The 16634-nt window shown below is 56.2% G+C and overlaps 1 protein-coding gene across 1 annotated transcript; it reads right to left on the bottom strand.

Moving 5' to 3' along the window:
- Positions 1–3956: 3956 nt before the first annotated feature.
- Positions 3957–16515, bottom strand: NCKIPSD (NCK interacting protein with SH3 domain). Its single transcript, XM_020916099.2, has 13 exons — positions 16222–16515; positions 13581–13690; positions 13155–13359; positions 12878–12968; positions 12176–12684; positions 10694–10864; positions 10473–10559; positions 10246–10384; positions 10076–10156; positions 9774–9902; positions 9566–9658; positions 9250–9422; positions 3957–4881 (listed from the first exon to the last, which is right to left on the bottom strand). Exons 1-13 carry the CDS (start codon positions 16390–16392, stop codon positions 4678–4680), a joined length of 2163 nt encoding a protein of 720 aa, XP_020771758.2. The 5' UTR covers positions 16393–16515; the 3' UTR covers positions 3957–4677.
- Between the last annotated feature and the right edge of the window lie 119 nt (positions 16516–16634).

Here is a 16634-nt window from a genome sequence, read left to right as displayed (position 1 = left end):
GTCTGTTAAATGTGCAACAGTACTATGTCTAAAAAAAATGTACATACCTTACTTAAAAATACCTTATTGCTGGGACTTCCTTGTTGGTCCAGTGGTTAAGACTCTGCCTTTCACTGCAGGAGGCACAGGTTTGATCCCTGCTCAGGGAACTAAGATCCTTCATGACAAATGGTCGAAAAAGAGAGAGAAAAAAAAAATGCTAACCATCCTCTGAGCCTTCAGTGAATCATAATCAATTTTTTTCTTTTTTGGCATCCTTGGGTGGGCCTAAACATCATCTTTTTAAAAGTAACATCAAAAATAAATAAATAAATAAAAATAAAAGTAACATCAAGCAATTCCCTGGCACTCCAGTGGTTAGGACCCTACACTTCCACTGCAGAGGGCCAAGTCTGATCCCTGGTTGGGGATCTAAGACCCCACGTTCAGCATAACGCATATAATGATGATGATAAAAGTTTGAAATATTATGAGAATTACCAAAATGTGACACAGAGACATTAAGTAAGAAAATGATGTCAAAAGACTGGTAACAATAGACTTTCTACTGTCTGTTATCTAGTGAAGGTTTGCCACAAACATTCAAAACCTTTCAATTTGTTGTAAAAAATGCAGTGTCGGTGAAGTGCAATAAAATGTGGTATACCTGTATTGTGCGGATGCTAATTCTCCCCAAATGATATATGGATTCAATGCAACTCAGAAACCCCAGTAAAGACTGTGTAGTGTACATGTGTGTGTAAACTGACAAACTGGATTCTAAAATGTATGAGGGCCAAGAACACCCAAGACAGTCCAAAGGAAACCCAAGAAGGAGAACAACTTCCTCTACTAGAGATCAGGAAAGCTACAGCGACAAAACCAAGACTGTATGGTGCTGGTACAGGAACAGACAGACAGACAGAACAAAATCCAGAGAGTGGCCTAAAGGAACGTGCAGACTTGAATGTTTGCAAGAGTGGCTCTTAAAAGCCCACACAAGGAAAGGATGGGCTTTCCAATAAATGATGCCGCATCAATTGGATATCCATGTAGACAAAAATGAGACCCCCTACTTCATACTACCCACGTAATCAATTCTAGATAGACCTGACATCTGAATGTGAAAGCAAAGACAATACATCTTTTAGAAGAGAGCATAAAAGTTCGTGACATTTCAGCAAATATTTTTTAAGAGGAGACAAAATGGACTAACCATAAAGGAAAATACTGAAAAATTGGATTACATTACAATTAAGAACTTCTTTCAACCAAAGATGTTAAGAATGGGAGAAGATAGATTAAGATATACAATCCAAGGACTCATATCCCGAATACATACTATAAACCAATAAAAGATATACATCCCGGTCAATGAATGGGCAAGAGATATGAAGAGGTGCTTCACAAGAGATTCAAATAGCCAGTAAACTGATGAAAAAATGCTCAACCTCTTTAGTCATCAGGGAAATGCAAATGTGAAAGTACTACTATACTCCACCAGAATGACTAAAATAAAAATGACTGACAACACCAGGTTTGGGGAAAGGTACAGAGGAGCTGGCACGCAGACACCAGTGGAGGAGCATATACTGGTACAACTACTCAGGAAATCTATTCGGCATTTTCACTGCAATTCCACTCTTGAGAATATACACCCCCCAATATAATGCATATGAGCAACCAAAAGATGAGTACAACAGTGCTCCTGACGGCATGATTTGTCATAGACAAAAACTGGAAACAACTGACACTGTCAGCGTGGATAAATAAATGAGGGTGCACTGCGCACGACACTGGGAGTGAACAGACTGCAACCACATACTGTGACATGGGCGAACTGTGAAACTTGATGGTGAGTGAAGCCACTGCTTATATGATTCCATTTATGTAGAGTTGGAAAACAGGCAAAGCTCCTGAGGAATTACCTCTAGGGAGGAGGTCTGGGGAGAAGGGAGGAGTTGATGACTAAGGGGGCTGCACGGTGGGCTTTGGGAGCTGCTGACACTGGGTGGTGACGAGATTAGCATCTTGTCCTAATTCATATTTGAGGACAGCAGTTTCCACAGTATGTTCTTCCGTTAAACAGGAAAAAAAAAGAAAAGGTTGTCCTCACGGACTTGGAGCCTCAGTCTGTATCTCTTGGGGGCTGAGCAGGCAGATGGTCTGCACCTGATCCCCTTACCCTGGAGTTGCCTTATGCACTTGTAGCCTGTTGTCCTCAATTGTGTCACACAGACGTGTGCCACACCTGTAGGGACTCACTTCCAGCCTTAGAGATTGGCCCACACCCCCAGCCCGCACGGCCCCTCAAAGTTGTGAATTTTCCTCAGCCCCACCCAAACACCCCTCTTTCCTTGAGTGGCTTGGTTCTCCGTCTCTGCCCTTTTCCCTGCCTAACCACATCCACGTCTACCATCAAGCAGGCAGAGCTGTTCTCCCAGACACTTCCTTCCCTGAGGAATTCTCTGGCCAACCGTTTTCCCTGGTGGTTGTAATTTTGTGCGGTGAGACCACCATGAAGGTGTTTGTTGAGGGGTCCTGGAGTCCTGGCCCCTGTTTGCTGCCTGGAGCCGGCATTTCTTTTTCAGCTGGGGCTCAAGCACCTCTGATGAATATGTGCAAGGACCCCTTGGACAGTCACACAGAAGCGGGCAGAGGCTCTGACCCTCCAGCCACAGGGCTGGCTTTGCTCCTCACGGGGGCCAGCACGGGGACAGACGGCACAGCCCAGCCCTGCCCTTCCCACGAGGTCAGTGTGTGCAGCCTGGGCGTGAACAGAGCAAGGCGCAGAGGCCACCGAATGGCCCTGACCCAGCTTCCTGAGGGCCTGTGCTCACCCCTGAATTACGCTCTCAGAACCGTGGGGCTCTGCCTTCAGCTCTCCAATGAGAAAGGAGTTGTACCTGGAAGTCAGCGCTGTTGATTCTGGCTGGGAAAGGGAGGCAGAGGCCTCCAGGATGAGGTGACTGTGCTGTACCACATGGAGCTTTCCTGCCGGCCACTGTGTCAGCTCCTCCGCGGGTCCAGGTGAACCTGCGCACTTAACCTTCTAGAAGAGTCAACAGTTCAGGAAGGACGTCTCCTTGTCTTCCTGTGCTTTGCACCCATGGACCCATTTTCCTGGGACCCCCACCCCACAGACTGGCCTTTGCTGCATTATGCCCTGCTTGGAGAGTAACAGCCCCTTGCCTTCAGCATCCCATTAAGAAAGGAAAAGTCGTGGCCGGAAGTCACAGTATCTGATTTTCGAAGTGCGGAATCCAATGAGAATCATCTTGAGTAACAAAATGAAGGGAACTGTTGGAAACCACTGCTGTCTGGGGTCTGCCTGTGGGTCCTGACTCTCCTCCCCGACTTACAGCGACAAGCCCTTGTTAACTCAGCAGCCCACAAGAAGTTTTTGCCCAACGCTGGCCTCTGATTCCCCTCAGACAGTAGTGTGCATCTAACCCCTTATTCGTTAAGATACTCTTTTGGTCCTACCCTAATTACCAAGTCCCTGCTAAGGCTGCAAGATAAGGGGATCTTGCTGGATCCAGTGGAAGACAAATGAGGAAGGGAAATAGCTGGGCAGGCTGAGGAGTTCAGGGAGGCCGGGGCTGGAGGGTAGGGGAGATGCTTCATTTGAGAATAGCTATAAAGGATTATAGGGGTTTTAATGGGGGAGAGAGACACGGTATTCAAGACAGAGAGATATAAGTGAAGTCTGGAGGGGAAGTCACCTGCAGATGGACCATGGGGCTCCCGGTGGCTATGGCCGTGGCCCAGAAGAAGTGGGAACCCAGGGAAGATGTGGGAACTCGAGGGACCTCGATGGAGGGGCCTCTCAGGGACCACCTAACAGGTGGTCCTCAGGTCCTGACAGACCACCTGGAGGCTGGAGAGGGCAGGGCAAGCTACTGATGAGGTCCTGAGGTTCCCACACCCCTGCCCACCCTCTCCCACCACCCCTCAGCATCATACAGGGAGGCCTGTTTCCAGGTGCCTTGTGATTTATTTCCAAAGGTGAGTTGCAGCACATAGGAAAATACACATGGCTTCTCAGTCTACATTTTTCCAGAGAAAATAGATCCTGTCATTGGCTTTTATCAGTGCCATCCCCGCCACCCCACCCTATTCTGTGAGGCTCCAGGAGGGATGGCCTGTCTCTAAGATTCTGCTCTCAAAGCAGCAGCTTGGCCAAGACCTCTGGGGGTCCGAGTGAGGGGAAGCGACAGCCCCCACAGGGCGGGGGTTGGGGGTGGGCAGAGCACATGAACGGCACTCACTGCAAAGCTAAGGCAAAGAACAGAGCTGGCGGACGATGCCCCTCTCACCCCAGGGACATGGCGTGCCGAAGCCCGGGACACAGACCAGGCGGGCGCGGGGGCTGAGGGCTTGGGCCCAGCCTGGAGCAGCAGCAGGACTGTGTGTGTGTAAGGGCGGGGGTGGGGGCATGCTGAAGAGGCAGCCTACCGGGAGATGGAGGGGCTTCAGTTCACACGCTCCCCGTGCCCCAGCAGAGCTCCCGGCGTGTGGTCCCCAATTCTGTGCTTGGCCCCTGGCGTTAGCTCTATGTCAGGTGAGGGGGGCCCCGCTCAGGTCCCTTCTACCATCACCTCCCCTCACACTGTCTGTGCAAAACATTCTCAGGGCCAAGCCTCTGAGTCCCCTGCACCCTGCCCAGGGCTGCAGGGAAGGGAGGAAAGGAAGGTGCTAGCTGGGAGCCTCGCCCAACACCGGGAACTCCTTGCACATCTCCTGGACGATCATGCGGTCCATCTGGCACTGGGGCGAGGCTTCCTCCTCGGTCAGGATGCGTCGCAGAGTGGCCTGCAGGTCAGGGAGCCGGTGGCGGTGCTGCAGGTAGGGTGTGGAGCGGACCACGGCATGCATCAGGGAGAGGTACTCCATGCGCAGCTGTGGGGAGAGCAGGCAAGCTCAGGGATCCCAGGGAGGCGCCGTGTGCCACTGCCAGCAGACAGGGACAGACAGGCCACTACTGCCTTCTGGCAGCCACATGGACGTGACCGCCTGACATCACTGAAGATCAGGGCTGCACCCCAGCACCTAGCATGTAACCTGGCATTGAGCTGACCTTCAATAGTCACTGAGTGAGTAAATAAGTGAATCATCTCAGTCCACACACAGTCCCAGAATGTGGCTGGCCCAGGAAGTCCTGGCTCAGAGAGGCGGCAGGAGGAAGCGGTAAGCCCCTACCCATCTCTAATGCTGGGCCCTTGTGGGGCTGCTGTCTGTCTGTTGGAGGCCCTCTGCCTCTCTCCTCTCACCCTGGGAGATCTCATTCATACCCACAGCTTCAAACAGTGATCCACACTCAGACCTCTTTCCTAGACTCTCCAGGAGCTGCAGGTGAGAATTTTCAGCTGCCCACTGGTCATGCCCTGCTTATCTCAGAGAGAACTCAAACTCCTGTGTCTACCATCAAACTCACGATCATCCCCATCTGCCCAAAGTTGAAGGCTTTTCCCGTGTTATCCTAATAAACAGCACTTCTGTCTGTTCAAATGATTGAGTCAAAACTACAAGTGTCCTTTCTGAGTCCTTTCTCCCCACATCCCGAACACAACCCATCCCTGAGACCTGGTGTCTTACCTTCTACCTGCCCTGAATTCATCTCCAACCCTCCCTCCCAACCCACCCTCCCAGCACCTCTGGCCTTAACAGCCCCTCCAGTGTGACACCCCAGCTGCTCCTTATCCTCACTAGACCCTGATCCGCTGACCTGGCCCCAGTACTACTTCTCCATCTGCTCCCTTACCATCTCTCACGTCTCCGCCTCTGCTTAGAGGAGTCAATACCCAAACCTTTCTTAGGCAGTATCACCCTGCTAACTCCCAACCTTGGTCAGGCCAAAAAGCACCTGCCCATCAAATGTCAGTATGAACAGCTAAGCAGCAGACCATTACGGAGCCGTGCACAAGCCTGAACACCATTCCCCATCACAAACCATGCTGCCCAGGGCCGCTGCCACTTTTCTCCACCATGTCTACCGCTCCTTAAAGGACCACTGCCCACCTCCTATGCATTTTCCAAGTCTAAAGTCCCTGACCAGCTGGCCGTGTGCTTCCTGGAGAAAACAAGCACACTTTCAGAAACTCCTGGTCCTCCCCTGGCACCCTCAGCTCAACTACTGTCCCCTACTGAATGGACTGCCCGGCTCCTGCCAAGGGCCATCCTTCTATGGGGCCTTGAACTCTCGGCAGCCGCCTGACCTACTTTTGACTCCCACAGTGGCTGACTCTCCCAACACCTCAGCTTCTTCTCCATAGTCGGCTTGCTGGATCAGTCCCTCTGGCTTAGACATCCACCAGCATCTCCCACCTTTAAAAGACTTTCTCTTGGAGTTGGTGGTCTAGTGGTTGGGAACTGCCTGCCAATGCTGGAGACATGGGTTTGATCCCTGGTCCAGGAAGATCCCACATGCCTCAGAGCAACGAAGCCCACGCACCACAACTATTGAGCCTGTGCTCTAGAGCCCGGGAGCTGCAAGTACTGAGCCCCCATGCCTAGAGTCCATGCTCTGCAACAAGAGAAGCCACTGCAATGAGAAGACTGCACATTGCAACTACAGAAAGCCTGTGCAGCAACCAAGACTTAGCACAGCCAAAAATAAAATATATAAACAAACTTACAAAAAAACCTTTCCCTTGATCCCATGTCTCCCTCCAGTGATCCCCCACTTTTTTCTGCTCCCCTTCACATAAACAGAACAGAAGCAAAAGAGATTAAGAAGAGGTGGCAAAAATACACAGAACTATACAAAAAAATCACTTAATGACCTGGATAGCCATGATTGGTGTGGTCACTCACCGAGAGCCAAACATCCTAGAGTGTGAAGTCAAAAGAGACTTAGGAAGCATTACTATGAACAAAGTTGGTGGAGGTGATCGAATTCCAACTGAGCTACTGAAAATCCTAAAAGGTGATACAAGGTGCTGCACTCAATATGTCAGCAAATTTGGAAAACTAAGCAGTGGCTACAGGACTGGAAAAGGTCAGTTTTCATTCCAATCCCAAAGAATGTTCAAACTACTGCACAACTGCACTCATTTCACATGCTAGCAAGGTAATGCTCAAAATCCCTCAAGCTAGGCTTCAGCAGTACATGAACTGAGAACTTCCATATGTACAAACTGGGTTTAGAAAAGAGAGGGATGAGAGATCAAATTGCCAACATTCGATGAATCATAAAGAAAGCAAGGGAATTCCAGAAAAACATCTACTTCTGCTTCATTGACTATGTTAAAGTCTTAGACTGTGTGGATCACACAAACTGGAAAATTCTTAAAGAGATGGGAATATCAGACCACCTGACCTATCTCTTGAGAAACCTGTATGTGAGTCAAGAAAGAATAGCCAGAACCAGACATGGAAAAACAGACTAGTTTCAAATTGGGGAAGGAGTACGACAAGACTGTATATTGTAACCCTGTTTATTTAACTTCTATGTAGGGCACATCATGCAAAATGCCAGGCTGGATGAATCACAAGCTGGAATCAAGACTGCCAGGAGAAATATCAACAATGTCAGATATGCAGATGATATCACTCTAATGGCAGAAAGTGAAGAGGAACTAAAGAGACTCTTGATGAGGGTGAAAGAGGAGAGTGAAAAAGCTGACTTAAAACTCTACATTCAAAAAACTAAGATCATGGCATCTGGTCCCATCACTTCATGGCAAATAGAAGGGGGAAAAGTGGAAATAGTGATAGATTTTATTTTCTTGAGCTCCAAAATCACTGAGGAAGTCATGAAATTAAATGACTCTTGCTTTTTGGAAGCAAAGCTGTGACAAACCTAGACAGTGGGTTAAAAAGCAGAAACATCACTTTGCCAACAAAGATCCATAGAGTTAAAGCTCTGGTTTTTCCATAAAGAAAAACCATAAAGAAGGCTGAGTGCTGAAGCATTGATGCTTTTGAACTGTGGTGTTGGAGAAGGCTCTTGAGAGTCCCTCATACAGTAACAAGATCAAACCAGTCAATCCTAAAGGAAATCAGTCCTGAATACTCACTGGAAGAACTAATGCCGAAGCAGAAGCTCCAATCCTTTGGCCACCTGGTTCAAAGAGCTGACTCAATGGAAAAGACCTTGATACTGAGAAAGACTGAGGGCAGGAGGAGAAGGGGGTGACAGGATGAGATGGTTGGATGGCATCACCAACTCAATGGACATGAGCCTAAACAACCTCTGGGAGATAGTGAAGGACAGGGATGCCTAGTGGCGTGCTACAGTCCATGGGGTCACAAAGAATTGGATTTGACTGAGTAACAAGTTCTAGTTCACATAAAAACACGAGAGTTGTTTCCATTCAATGCTCCCACCTTCCCCCTCTTTCCACTCCTGTCCAATGTCAAATCTTCTCTTCAACTTCCCACTTGGACTCTCTTCCCCCTACTCCACTGACACTGCTGGTAAGTCACCCCTGACCTCCGTGTGGCAAGTCCTGTGGCTCCTTTTCAGGCCTTGTCTCATTCAGGCTCCTCACTGTGGCAACAGCTCATCCCCTCCTCTTTCGCACACAAGTCTTTGGGCTCCTGCTCTCCTGGTTTTTCCTCCTGAGTGCCCCGACTGAAGCCTAAGCTTCCCTCTGACCCATGCATCCCACACCTGAGGTGCCCGCACTGTCACAGGCTTCCCGGCACATGTATGCACAGCACACTCCCAGGTATCTCTTTCCTGTCCCCACTCACATCCCAGTGCCTTGCTGACGTCCTCTGTACCTGGATGTCCAGCAGATACCTTCTCAATCTCGACACATCAAAACACAACTCTGTTCATAAGGTCTTCCCCACCTGAGGGATCAGCACTTCTTCCACCAGGCTGGTCCAGACCAATCGAGCAGCGAGTCCTGCCAACCCACCTCCAACACACCCAGGCCTGACCTCCCCTCCCACGCCACCTGTGCCCCCTGGAGGGCGGCGGCGGCCTCCGCACCAGCCTCCCGCTTCCGCTGTGCCCTCATAGCCTCCGTTTCATTCAGGATGGTAATCAGGTCACTTCCCCTACAAGGTGACCACCTCCTGCCGCAGCCCCCAAGGCTTCGTGTAAACTCCACTTGCTCCTCTCACCTCCCGCCACTCCTGCTGTCTCCAGACAGTGCGTCCCCGGTTCACCACACGGCGGGCTCCCTTGGGTCTCGGCACACCTGGCTCAGCTGAGCGGCCCCCCCACTTACCGGCTCCAGTGGTGGCCCTCACCCTAGTCTCAGGTCCCCTCCCAGGTGTGACAGCTTCCACCCCGTTGCGGCCGCATCCAGGCACCTTGTCTCCGGGCGACAGGTCCGCGATGTGTCGCACGGTGATGTCGATGAGCGCCATCATGTCCGTGTGGTAGAAGATGGCGGCCGTGGCGGGGCTAGCGAACACGTCCTGCAGGAACTTGAGGATGGAGTGCGGCGGCTGCGGCTCGTGCTTGAAGATGCGCACGGGGTCATCTAGAAGGTGGGGAAGAAGGGTCAGGTCGGTCCTCCAGGGAGGGCCAATGTCACTCCAGGGAGTGATGGGCATCATGGCGGCGGGGGGGGGGGGGGAGTCACAGGACATCCAAGTGGCTCCGCGCAGATGCGGGGGCGCTCACCCCCTCTATTCAGGAGCAACAGCAGCTTCTCAGAGAAGATCTTGACGTTGGCGTGTTTGCTCAGGGCGGCCATGATCATGTTCTGGTCTGGGACTGAGAAAGGACATGGGTGTGCACGAGGGCAGCGGTGCTGAGCCTGGCGGGCCCTCTTCCACCCTCGCAGCACGAGGCAGCCACCACCAGCCACCCAGGCAGGCCCCACTCTCACCTGGCAGGTGCAGGTTGAGAGCCAGAAGTAGATTCACACAGAGATCCGGCAGCTGCTCCGTGGTATCCAAGGGCAGCCCGTCCTCAACGATGCTCAGCAGGAACTGGGCGAAGGGTGTGCCCAGGTGCTCTAGGCAAGAGGGGCACACCGAGGTCTGCAGCCCAGCCCCAAAGCCCACCCCGCCCAGCCTCCCTGGGTTCCCATGAGCCCTGGGGACACTCTATGAGACCCCGGTCACAGGGTCCCCAGCCATGAGGCTATGGGCTCCCTGCGGTCAGCTGGGCTGCGTCCTGCCTTCTTACCATAGTGTGCGTAGGGCACTGCCTCGCCCATGGAGAAGACCATGGCCAGGATGAGGGCGGAGTAACAGAGCTTCTGGTGGTCTGCAGGGGTGCAGAGCAGGTGGTCAGAGCCCCTACAGGTGGCAGGAACCCCCCCCCAGGGGGCAGGGAGCTGCCCCTCGCTCGCTCACCCTGCGTGTCTGTCTGCATGTCCCGCGCCAGCTCCACGGGCAGCACGGACGACACGAGCGTGGAGATGATGGCCGCATCCAGGCTGCACATGGCGCCAAAGCACTTGAGGAGCAGCAGCCGCAGCGACACCCGGTGCTCCTGGCAGGGGACCCCGTGTGCGCTCAGTGCCCGACGCCCCACCTCTGCCCAGGGCCCTCCGTGCCCCACCCCGCTCTCACACACACACCATTTGGTAGTAGGCCACCAAGGCCAGGACAGACTCGAACTCATTCCGCTTGCACATTTTCTTGCAAACTTCAGGGTCTGCGTCCGTCTGCGGGCGGGGAGGAAGAGGTGTGAAGGAGTCGCTCAGTGTGCGTGGCCGCCCATGAGCGTGCCGAGGACCAGTAGGGGAGACTCCCGAGCATGGGGGAGGCATGGGGACACCCAGGGGCCCCCAGCCCGCACCAGAATGTGCAGCAGCTCCTCCAGGTAGCAGCGGATGACGCCCTCATCCTCATACAGGGCCCAGCTGCGCTGCTGGGCATCATCCTTCCGCCGGGCCAAGTCTGTAAAGATCACCTCCAGCCGCTGCTGGTCATGGCAGACCTGCCCTGAGGGCAGGGCGGTGCTCAGGTCCTGTGGGCAGAAGCAAGGCGGGGCTCAGCACATCTGCCCCGCACCATCTCCAGGAGGCCCGCGAGGCCTGGGGCTCAACCCTCCCAGCCTGTGTCAGACTAGGGGCCCCGGGCCTCACCTACAAGGGCTGCCTGGAGCCAGCGTCCTCCCAGGACCGGTGAGGGGACCAGCCCCCGGTTCTCTTCCCTCCTCTCCGCTGCTCCCCATCAACTTCCCACGGCCATCCCTCAACAATGAGGCCCCCAAAGGCACCAGGCCTGTTCTACACACCCTCTCCAAGGAATTCCACTGCCTCCAAGTCTTCTCCCCCTGCCCCCCGCCCCCCAATAAATGAGCAGCTTATCGGATCTTATTTTCCTGACCAGGGATTGAACCCCTGGCAGTGAGAGCACAGAGTCCTAACCACTGGACTGACTGCCAGGAATTTCCGGGCCCCTGAGTCTTAATAACCTCCTGAGACAGGAGTCTGCATGAGACACGTCTGGGGGGCCAACAACCGGCTTCCTGTCCCAGGCCTGGAAAAACATCCTCCGTGAGGAGGAAGGCCACAGACTTCTCACTGCCTGCAAGTGACTCAGAATCTACCCTCTGATTCTACACAAAGTGAGACAGACCTGTCAACCCGCCTCCTGTGTTCCTCTTGACCCTGCTGGCCACTGCTCCCGCACAGGCAAGCCTGTGGCCTCCCTGCTCCCCACACCCCAGACTGGAGCTGCAGCTCCCAAGGAAGGAGGCACTTCCGGCCCATCTGGCCCCCAAACCTGCTCCCTGATCAGTGGCCCCACCTTGGCAAAGGATGCCACCCATCCCACGATGCCCACCCGCCGCCCCGAGTCAGCACTCAGGCCTCCATCACAGCTCTCAAAGCACCCAGTGGTCTCCACTGCCAAGGCCAGCGTGGCACTGCCCTCTTTCAGGCCCTCCGTCCATTCCTTCCCCGCAGCCCGAGAGAACCTCTGGCCACCCCCAGCTGTCTCCTCCGTCCCCTGCCGGAGGTCTCACTTCCAGCCACACCTCTTGCTCCCTCCCTCCCTCCCTTGCGGTGTTCCAGCCATGCTGGCCTCGTTCCAATCCCTCCTGTGAGCTGAGCACGGGGTGCTGCCTTATGGCCCTCATCCAGGCTGAGCCTCTGCCTGCAGAGGCTTCCTCCCTTTCTCCTTCACGGGTTGGCCCCAAGAGTCCCCAACACCCAGCACAAGGAAGCCGAGAGCGCGAGCTCAACAAATACCTGTCAGGTAAAGGCTGGATACATGTGCGGGCGGGGAAGGGGCAGGGGTGGCGGGGCGGCCCCTGGCCCTGGCCCACCCTCACCTTGCCCTCCACCAGTGAGAGGAGGACCTGCTCCATGACAGGTGAGCTGGCAGGCACAGAGGCCTGGATGTGGCCCACCACGACGCCAATGGCCACGCGGCAGAGCTCGTGGCTCAGGCCGGTGTTCCTCCGCACGAGCTCCATCAGCTCTGCGCCGATGGTCCTGGGCACGGCCGGCTCAGCCGCCACCTTCTCCTCTGTGGCCCCCAGGCTCAGTGCCCCCAGGGCCTCCAGCTCATCAGGGGCCGGGGCTGGGGCTGTCTCCACTGCTGCTGCCGCCGCCTCTTCCTCTGTAGGGGGCTCTGGGTCTGGCACCTTGCAGGGAAGGGGCTGACCCTGGGACACCGCAGTAAGCACGCCTCGGCGGGGCACAGGCGGGGGCGTGGGTGAGCAGCTGGGGCCCGGCTCAGATGAGCTGGAGCCGGTATAGAGCGTGTCAAGGGAGGTGCTGCTGACGGAGCCGCCGCTGGACACAGAACTGCCCCCGGAGGGCGTGGTGCTGCGGCCGCCTGTGGGCAGAGAGGGGACGCTGTGCTGGGGCAGCCCCCTGGGGACCCCTATCCCCCCAACCCCAGAGCCCCCAGCCATCCCAACACGTGCCCTGTCTTCACCCCCAAGCCTGGAGCCCCCAGTTTTCTGACATAGGCAGAGCAACCATTCTAAGCACAGGGTGCCCCCAACTCCCCATTCCCGCCTTCTCACCACTCCCGGAGACTACCAGGGCGTCGCGGTCTCGGCGCTTCACGGGTGGGGGTGGCGTGGTGGGTGCTGCTCGGCGAGGCTGTGGTGGAATCTGGGAGGACAGAAGTGGGATCTGAGGGCACAGACTGCCATCTGGGGTGCGGCCTGAGCTCGGCAGGGGCAGGACCAAGGCTCCAGGTGGCATCACTGACCGGGGTGGATGCTTGGAGCCTCCGGACAAAGCCTTAAGCGCCTCCGCCCGCCCACTCCCATTGCCCAGGCTGCTCTCACCATGTACCTGGTAGAGGCCTCCGTCCGCCCCGAGATACTCAGAACTGGGCAGGCTGTGCTGCCGCTCGAACCCAGCTCGACACATGCCATTGGGCTGCCTGGTGGCGGCGGCGTCCAGATGGTGGTCACTGGTGGACGAGGTCATAGCTGCAGGGCTGGGGGCGGAGGGGCCTCTGCGGGACAGGGTCTCTTTCCGGTGGTGGATCAGCTTCCTGAGGCAGGGACAGGGAGGTTACTGGGGGAGTCACCTTACAACTCCCCAAGTCCGCCTGTGCTCCCTGAAGGACACTGCCCACCCTAGCCCAGGGCCCCCACCTCCCATCACCCTCATGCCCCACCCACCTCTGCACTACCAACCCTGCCCTCAGGGTCTCTGAAGGACCCCATCTTCCGGGCCCACTGGGAGGTCCCCCCAACACACACACACACTCACTGGAGGATCCCACGCTGCTCCAGGCTGTATTTGCCACCATCCCGCATGGCGGCATTGTGCACAGCCTCAATGGCCCGGTCAATGGCTTGGAGGACATCCTGCTCCAGGCCCTGTGTGGGGGCAGGAGTGGGCTCTTAGCCCTGGGGGCCAGGTGAGGGTACGGAGGCCAGAGCCAGCCCTGGAGGGAGCCTGGCGCAGACAGAGGACCACAACTGCTCTCAAAGCCTGGAATGCTGGAGGCCAACATAGCAAGATGAACTAGAATATAAATCAGGGTTCTCAAACTGCGTCACTCGGGAAGCTGGGCCACAGGGAGGGGCCCAGGCTTTATATATCGGGCCCCCGCTCGGGATTTTACCTATGGCAAGTCTCTTGGCCAAGTCATCTCTGAAAGTCTGGGCTCTGAAGCAAAAATACAGCCCACGGACCCCCAGTTTGAGGCCAGGAGTGCACACTTAGTCTATCGCCAGGCTTGGCTCGGATCCCAGGCTTAGATGCCAAGCAGGGAGCCTCTAGGGTCTGGAGCTCTGAACAAATCCCTCTGGATCTCGCTGACCCATCACAAAACCAAGGCCACACTCCAGGACAGCTCCGTCCTCAGAGAGCCTTCTGCAGGCCCTGGTAGCTGAGGACAGGCCAAAGGGATCTCCCCTCTACACCCGTGTTGCCAGCCCTCATCCCTTCTAGCTGTGAGAAAGGAATCCTCCAGAGCTGTGCTGGGAAACAGCAGTTCTGGGTTTGTGCAGAAGACAGACATAAGCGCAGAACCTGGCCCCTGCCCCAGATTTTGTGTTACCATCCAGAGCAACTCAGGGGTCTCCTCGACCCAGCCTGGCTAGCACAGGGTGGGGGGAGTAGGGGGCTGGCAACTGCAGGACCAGTCACTCCCACCCCTCCCTTGCCCTTGGCACCCATGGTCCATCAGGCACGGGGCCTCAGAACTAAGGTGGGATCACACCAGAGTGGGTTGGAGACGCTTCTCAGATGGGGACAGACAGATGGACTCAGAGGTCAGCAGAGCCCCCCAGGTAACAGGGGGTGTGTCAGAGGGCAGGAGATAGCAGACAGAAAAGGGGACAGAGAGAGAACTGCAGATGATGCACAGAAAGCAAGAAAGATGGAGAGACAGAGAGAGAGGGAGAGAGAGAGGAAAAGAGAAAAGCAGAGGGAGACAACGCAGAAAGAAATTGAGATTCGGAGATAGAGAAGGGGAGAGAGTTGGAGGATGTGGACACACACAAGGGGAGGGTCAGAATGACACAGAGATAGCCAGGGAGACTGAGACGGAGGGAGATATGCAGCAAGAAACCAAGAGACAGAGAAGATGGTACCCTCTCTGCCCTCCCCAAACACCCAGCCCCAAAAGCCAAGGCAGGGGAGGGGCCTCACAGGCCCTGGGGGGAAGTGGGGGACCTTCCTTGGAGGCCTCCAACAAGCCCCCAGCCCCAGAGAGACTGGCTCTGATACGCTCGCTTCCAGACCCAGCAGCCCTGGTGTTCGGGGCTCCCACTCTCACCCAGACACTCCTGGATGCCAGGAGGCCAAGGGTCCAGGGCCCCAGGCCCATCCCCTCGGGTAAAGGCCACAGATGACATCTCCAAATTTATCCTGTTATTTCTGTCCTGAACTGGGCCGGCTTGGGATGCTTCCTACAGGCCAGAGACTAGGATGGGGCGGGGGTGTCTGGCACGGGGCAGGCCTGGAGGCTCTGGGCCCTCCTTCCCCCTGGGATCAGAATAGACCAGCGGGAGACAATGCAGCCCAACCCCCACACCAGGGCTATTCTGGGGGAAAAAGGAATTGGGGCTGCACTTCCAGTGGAAGGAAACAGGGGGGCCATGGCCACACCAGGGGAAGCCGTGGGGAAGTCCCACTTCCTTGCTAAGGGAGTAGCCCCCCACCCCAGGCTGGGGACAAGGAGGGCTCAGGTTCCCTCACTTTCCAAGAAAGGAAGTCTGAAAAGTCAGGGCCTGAGGCTGGTGGAAGGGGAGAGGGAGAGTAAGTGCCAGGGAGTGTCAGCAGGAGCTGGGAACTCAGGCGCAACGTAGATTGACAAAGGTGTTTTTGGAAGAGCTTAGGGGCTGACTGAGTACAGGACAGTAAAAGATATTGAGGTCTCAGGGCTTGTGTCAGGGGGTGGGGGTGTCCACCGCTCCCTGGTCCAAGTGGGGGGGGGGGGGGATGGGAGGGTGAAGATGTAGAAGATGGCTGGGGAAACAGAAAGCGCCCAGGGTTGCCGGGGGTCTCAGGGGTGGAAGCTGCGGAAGAGGAGGCAAGAGTGTTGGGATCCTGGTGATCCAGGCGAGAGGCCAATTAAGTCAGGGGTCTCAGGGACCTGGGAAACTGCTCAGAATCTGGTGTACTGGAATCTGGGGGCTGACTCTTGAATTGTATTCGGCTGGGGATTCAGATGTTGGGTCTGGGGGTCTCGGTCCCACTGTTAGGCTTTAGGTAGGTCTGGAGTCCTCAAGAGTTGGCTGTCAAGGGCCCTCTGTGGGGGGAGCGGGCTCTGAGAGTCCCAGTCCTCGCGGGGTCTGTCGGTCAGGTTCTCAAAGTCCTCGTCTGCTGGAGGCCCCGACCGGGCGGTGATGGAGCTCAGTCCAGGGGCGGCGGAGGCCGGGCCGGGGAGGGGTACACTCACCTGCAGGCGGCGCAGGTAGGCGGGCGGCACGTAGCCGGTCTCACCGCTGCGCGCCCGCGCCGCCAGCCACCAGTGCGCGCTGCTGCGCTCCAGCACCAGAAAGGTCTCGCCCGCGGCAAACGCCAGCGCGTTGGGCTCCGCCGAGCGGAACGCGTACAGCGCGCGGTACATGAGGCCGAGTCGCGCCGGGGCAGGGGAGACGGCGGGGGGCTGAGGAACCAGGACGCCAGGCCGGCACCTCCTCGCCGCGCTCGCCCTGCCCCGTGACACACGGCGCGTGCGCGCGCGCGCCCGCCCGCCCGCCGCAGTCCCGCCCCGGCAGTGGGTCGGCTCCTGCGCGGGAGCGCAGCGCCCCCTGGCGGCCCCAAGGTGGGGGGCGGCGCGGCGCGGCGCGGCCCTTTCTGGGGCCTTGG

This window comes from Odocoileus virginianus, chromosome 26, assembly GCF_023699985.2.
Source record: "Odocoileus virginianus isolate 20LAN1187 ecotype Illinois chromosome 26, Ovbor_1.2, whole genome shotgun sequence".
NCBI classification, from domain to species: Eukaryota; Metazoa; Chordata; class Mammalia; order Artiodactyla; family Cervidae; genus Odocoileus; species Odocoileus virginianus.
Note: the sequence above shows the minus strand (reverse complement) of the source record. Positions and strands in the feature narration are given on the sequence as shown.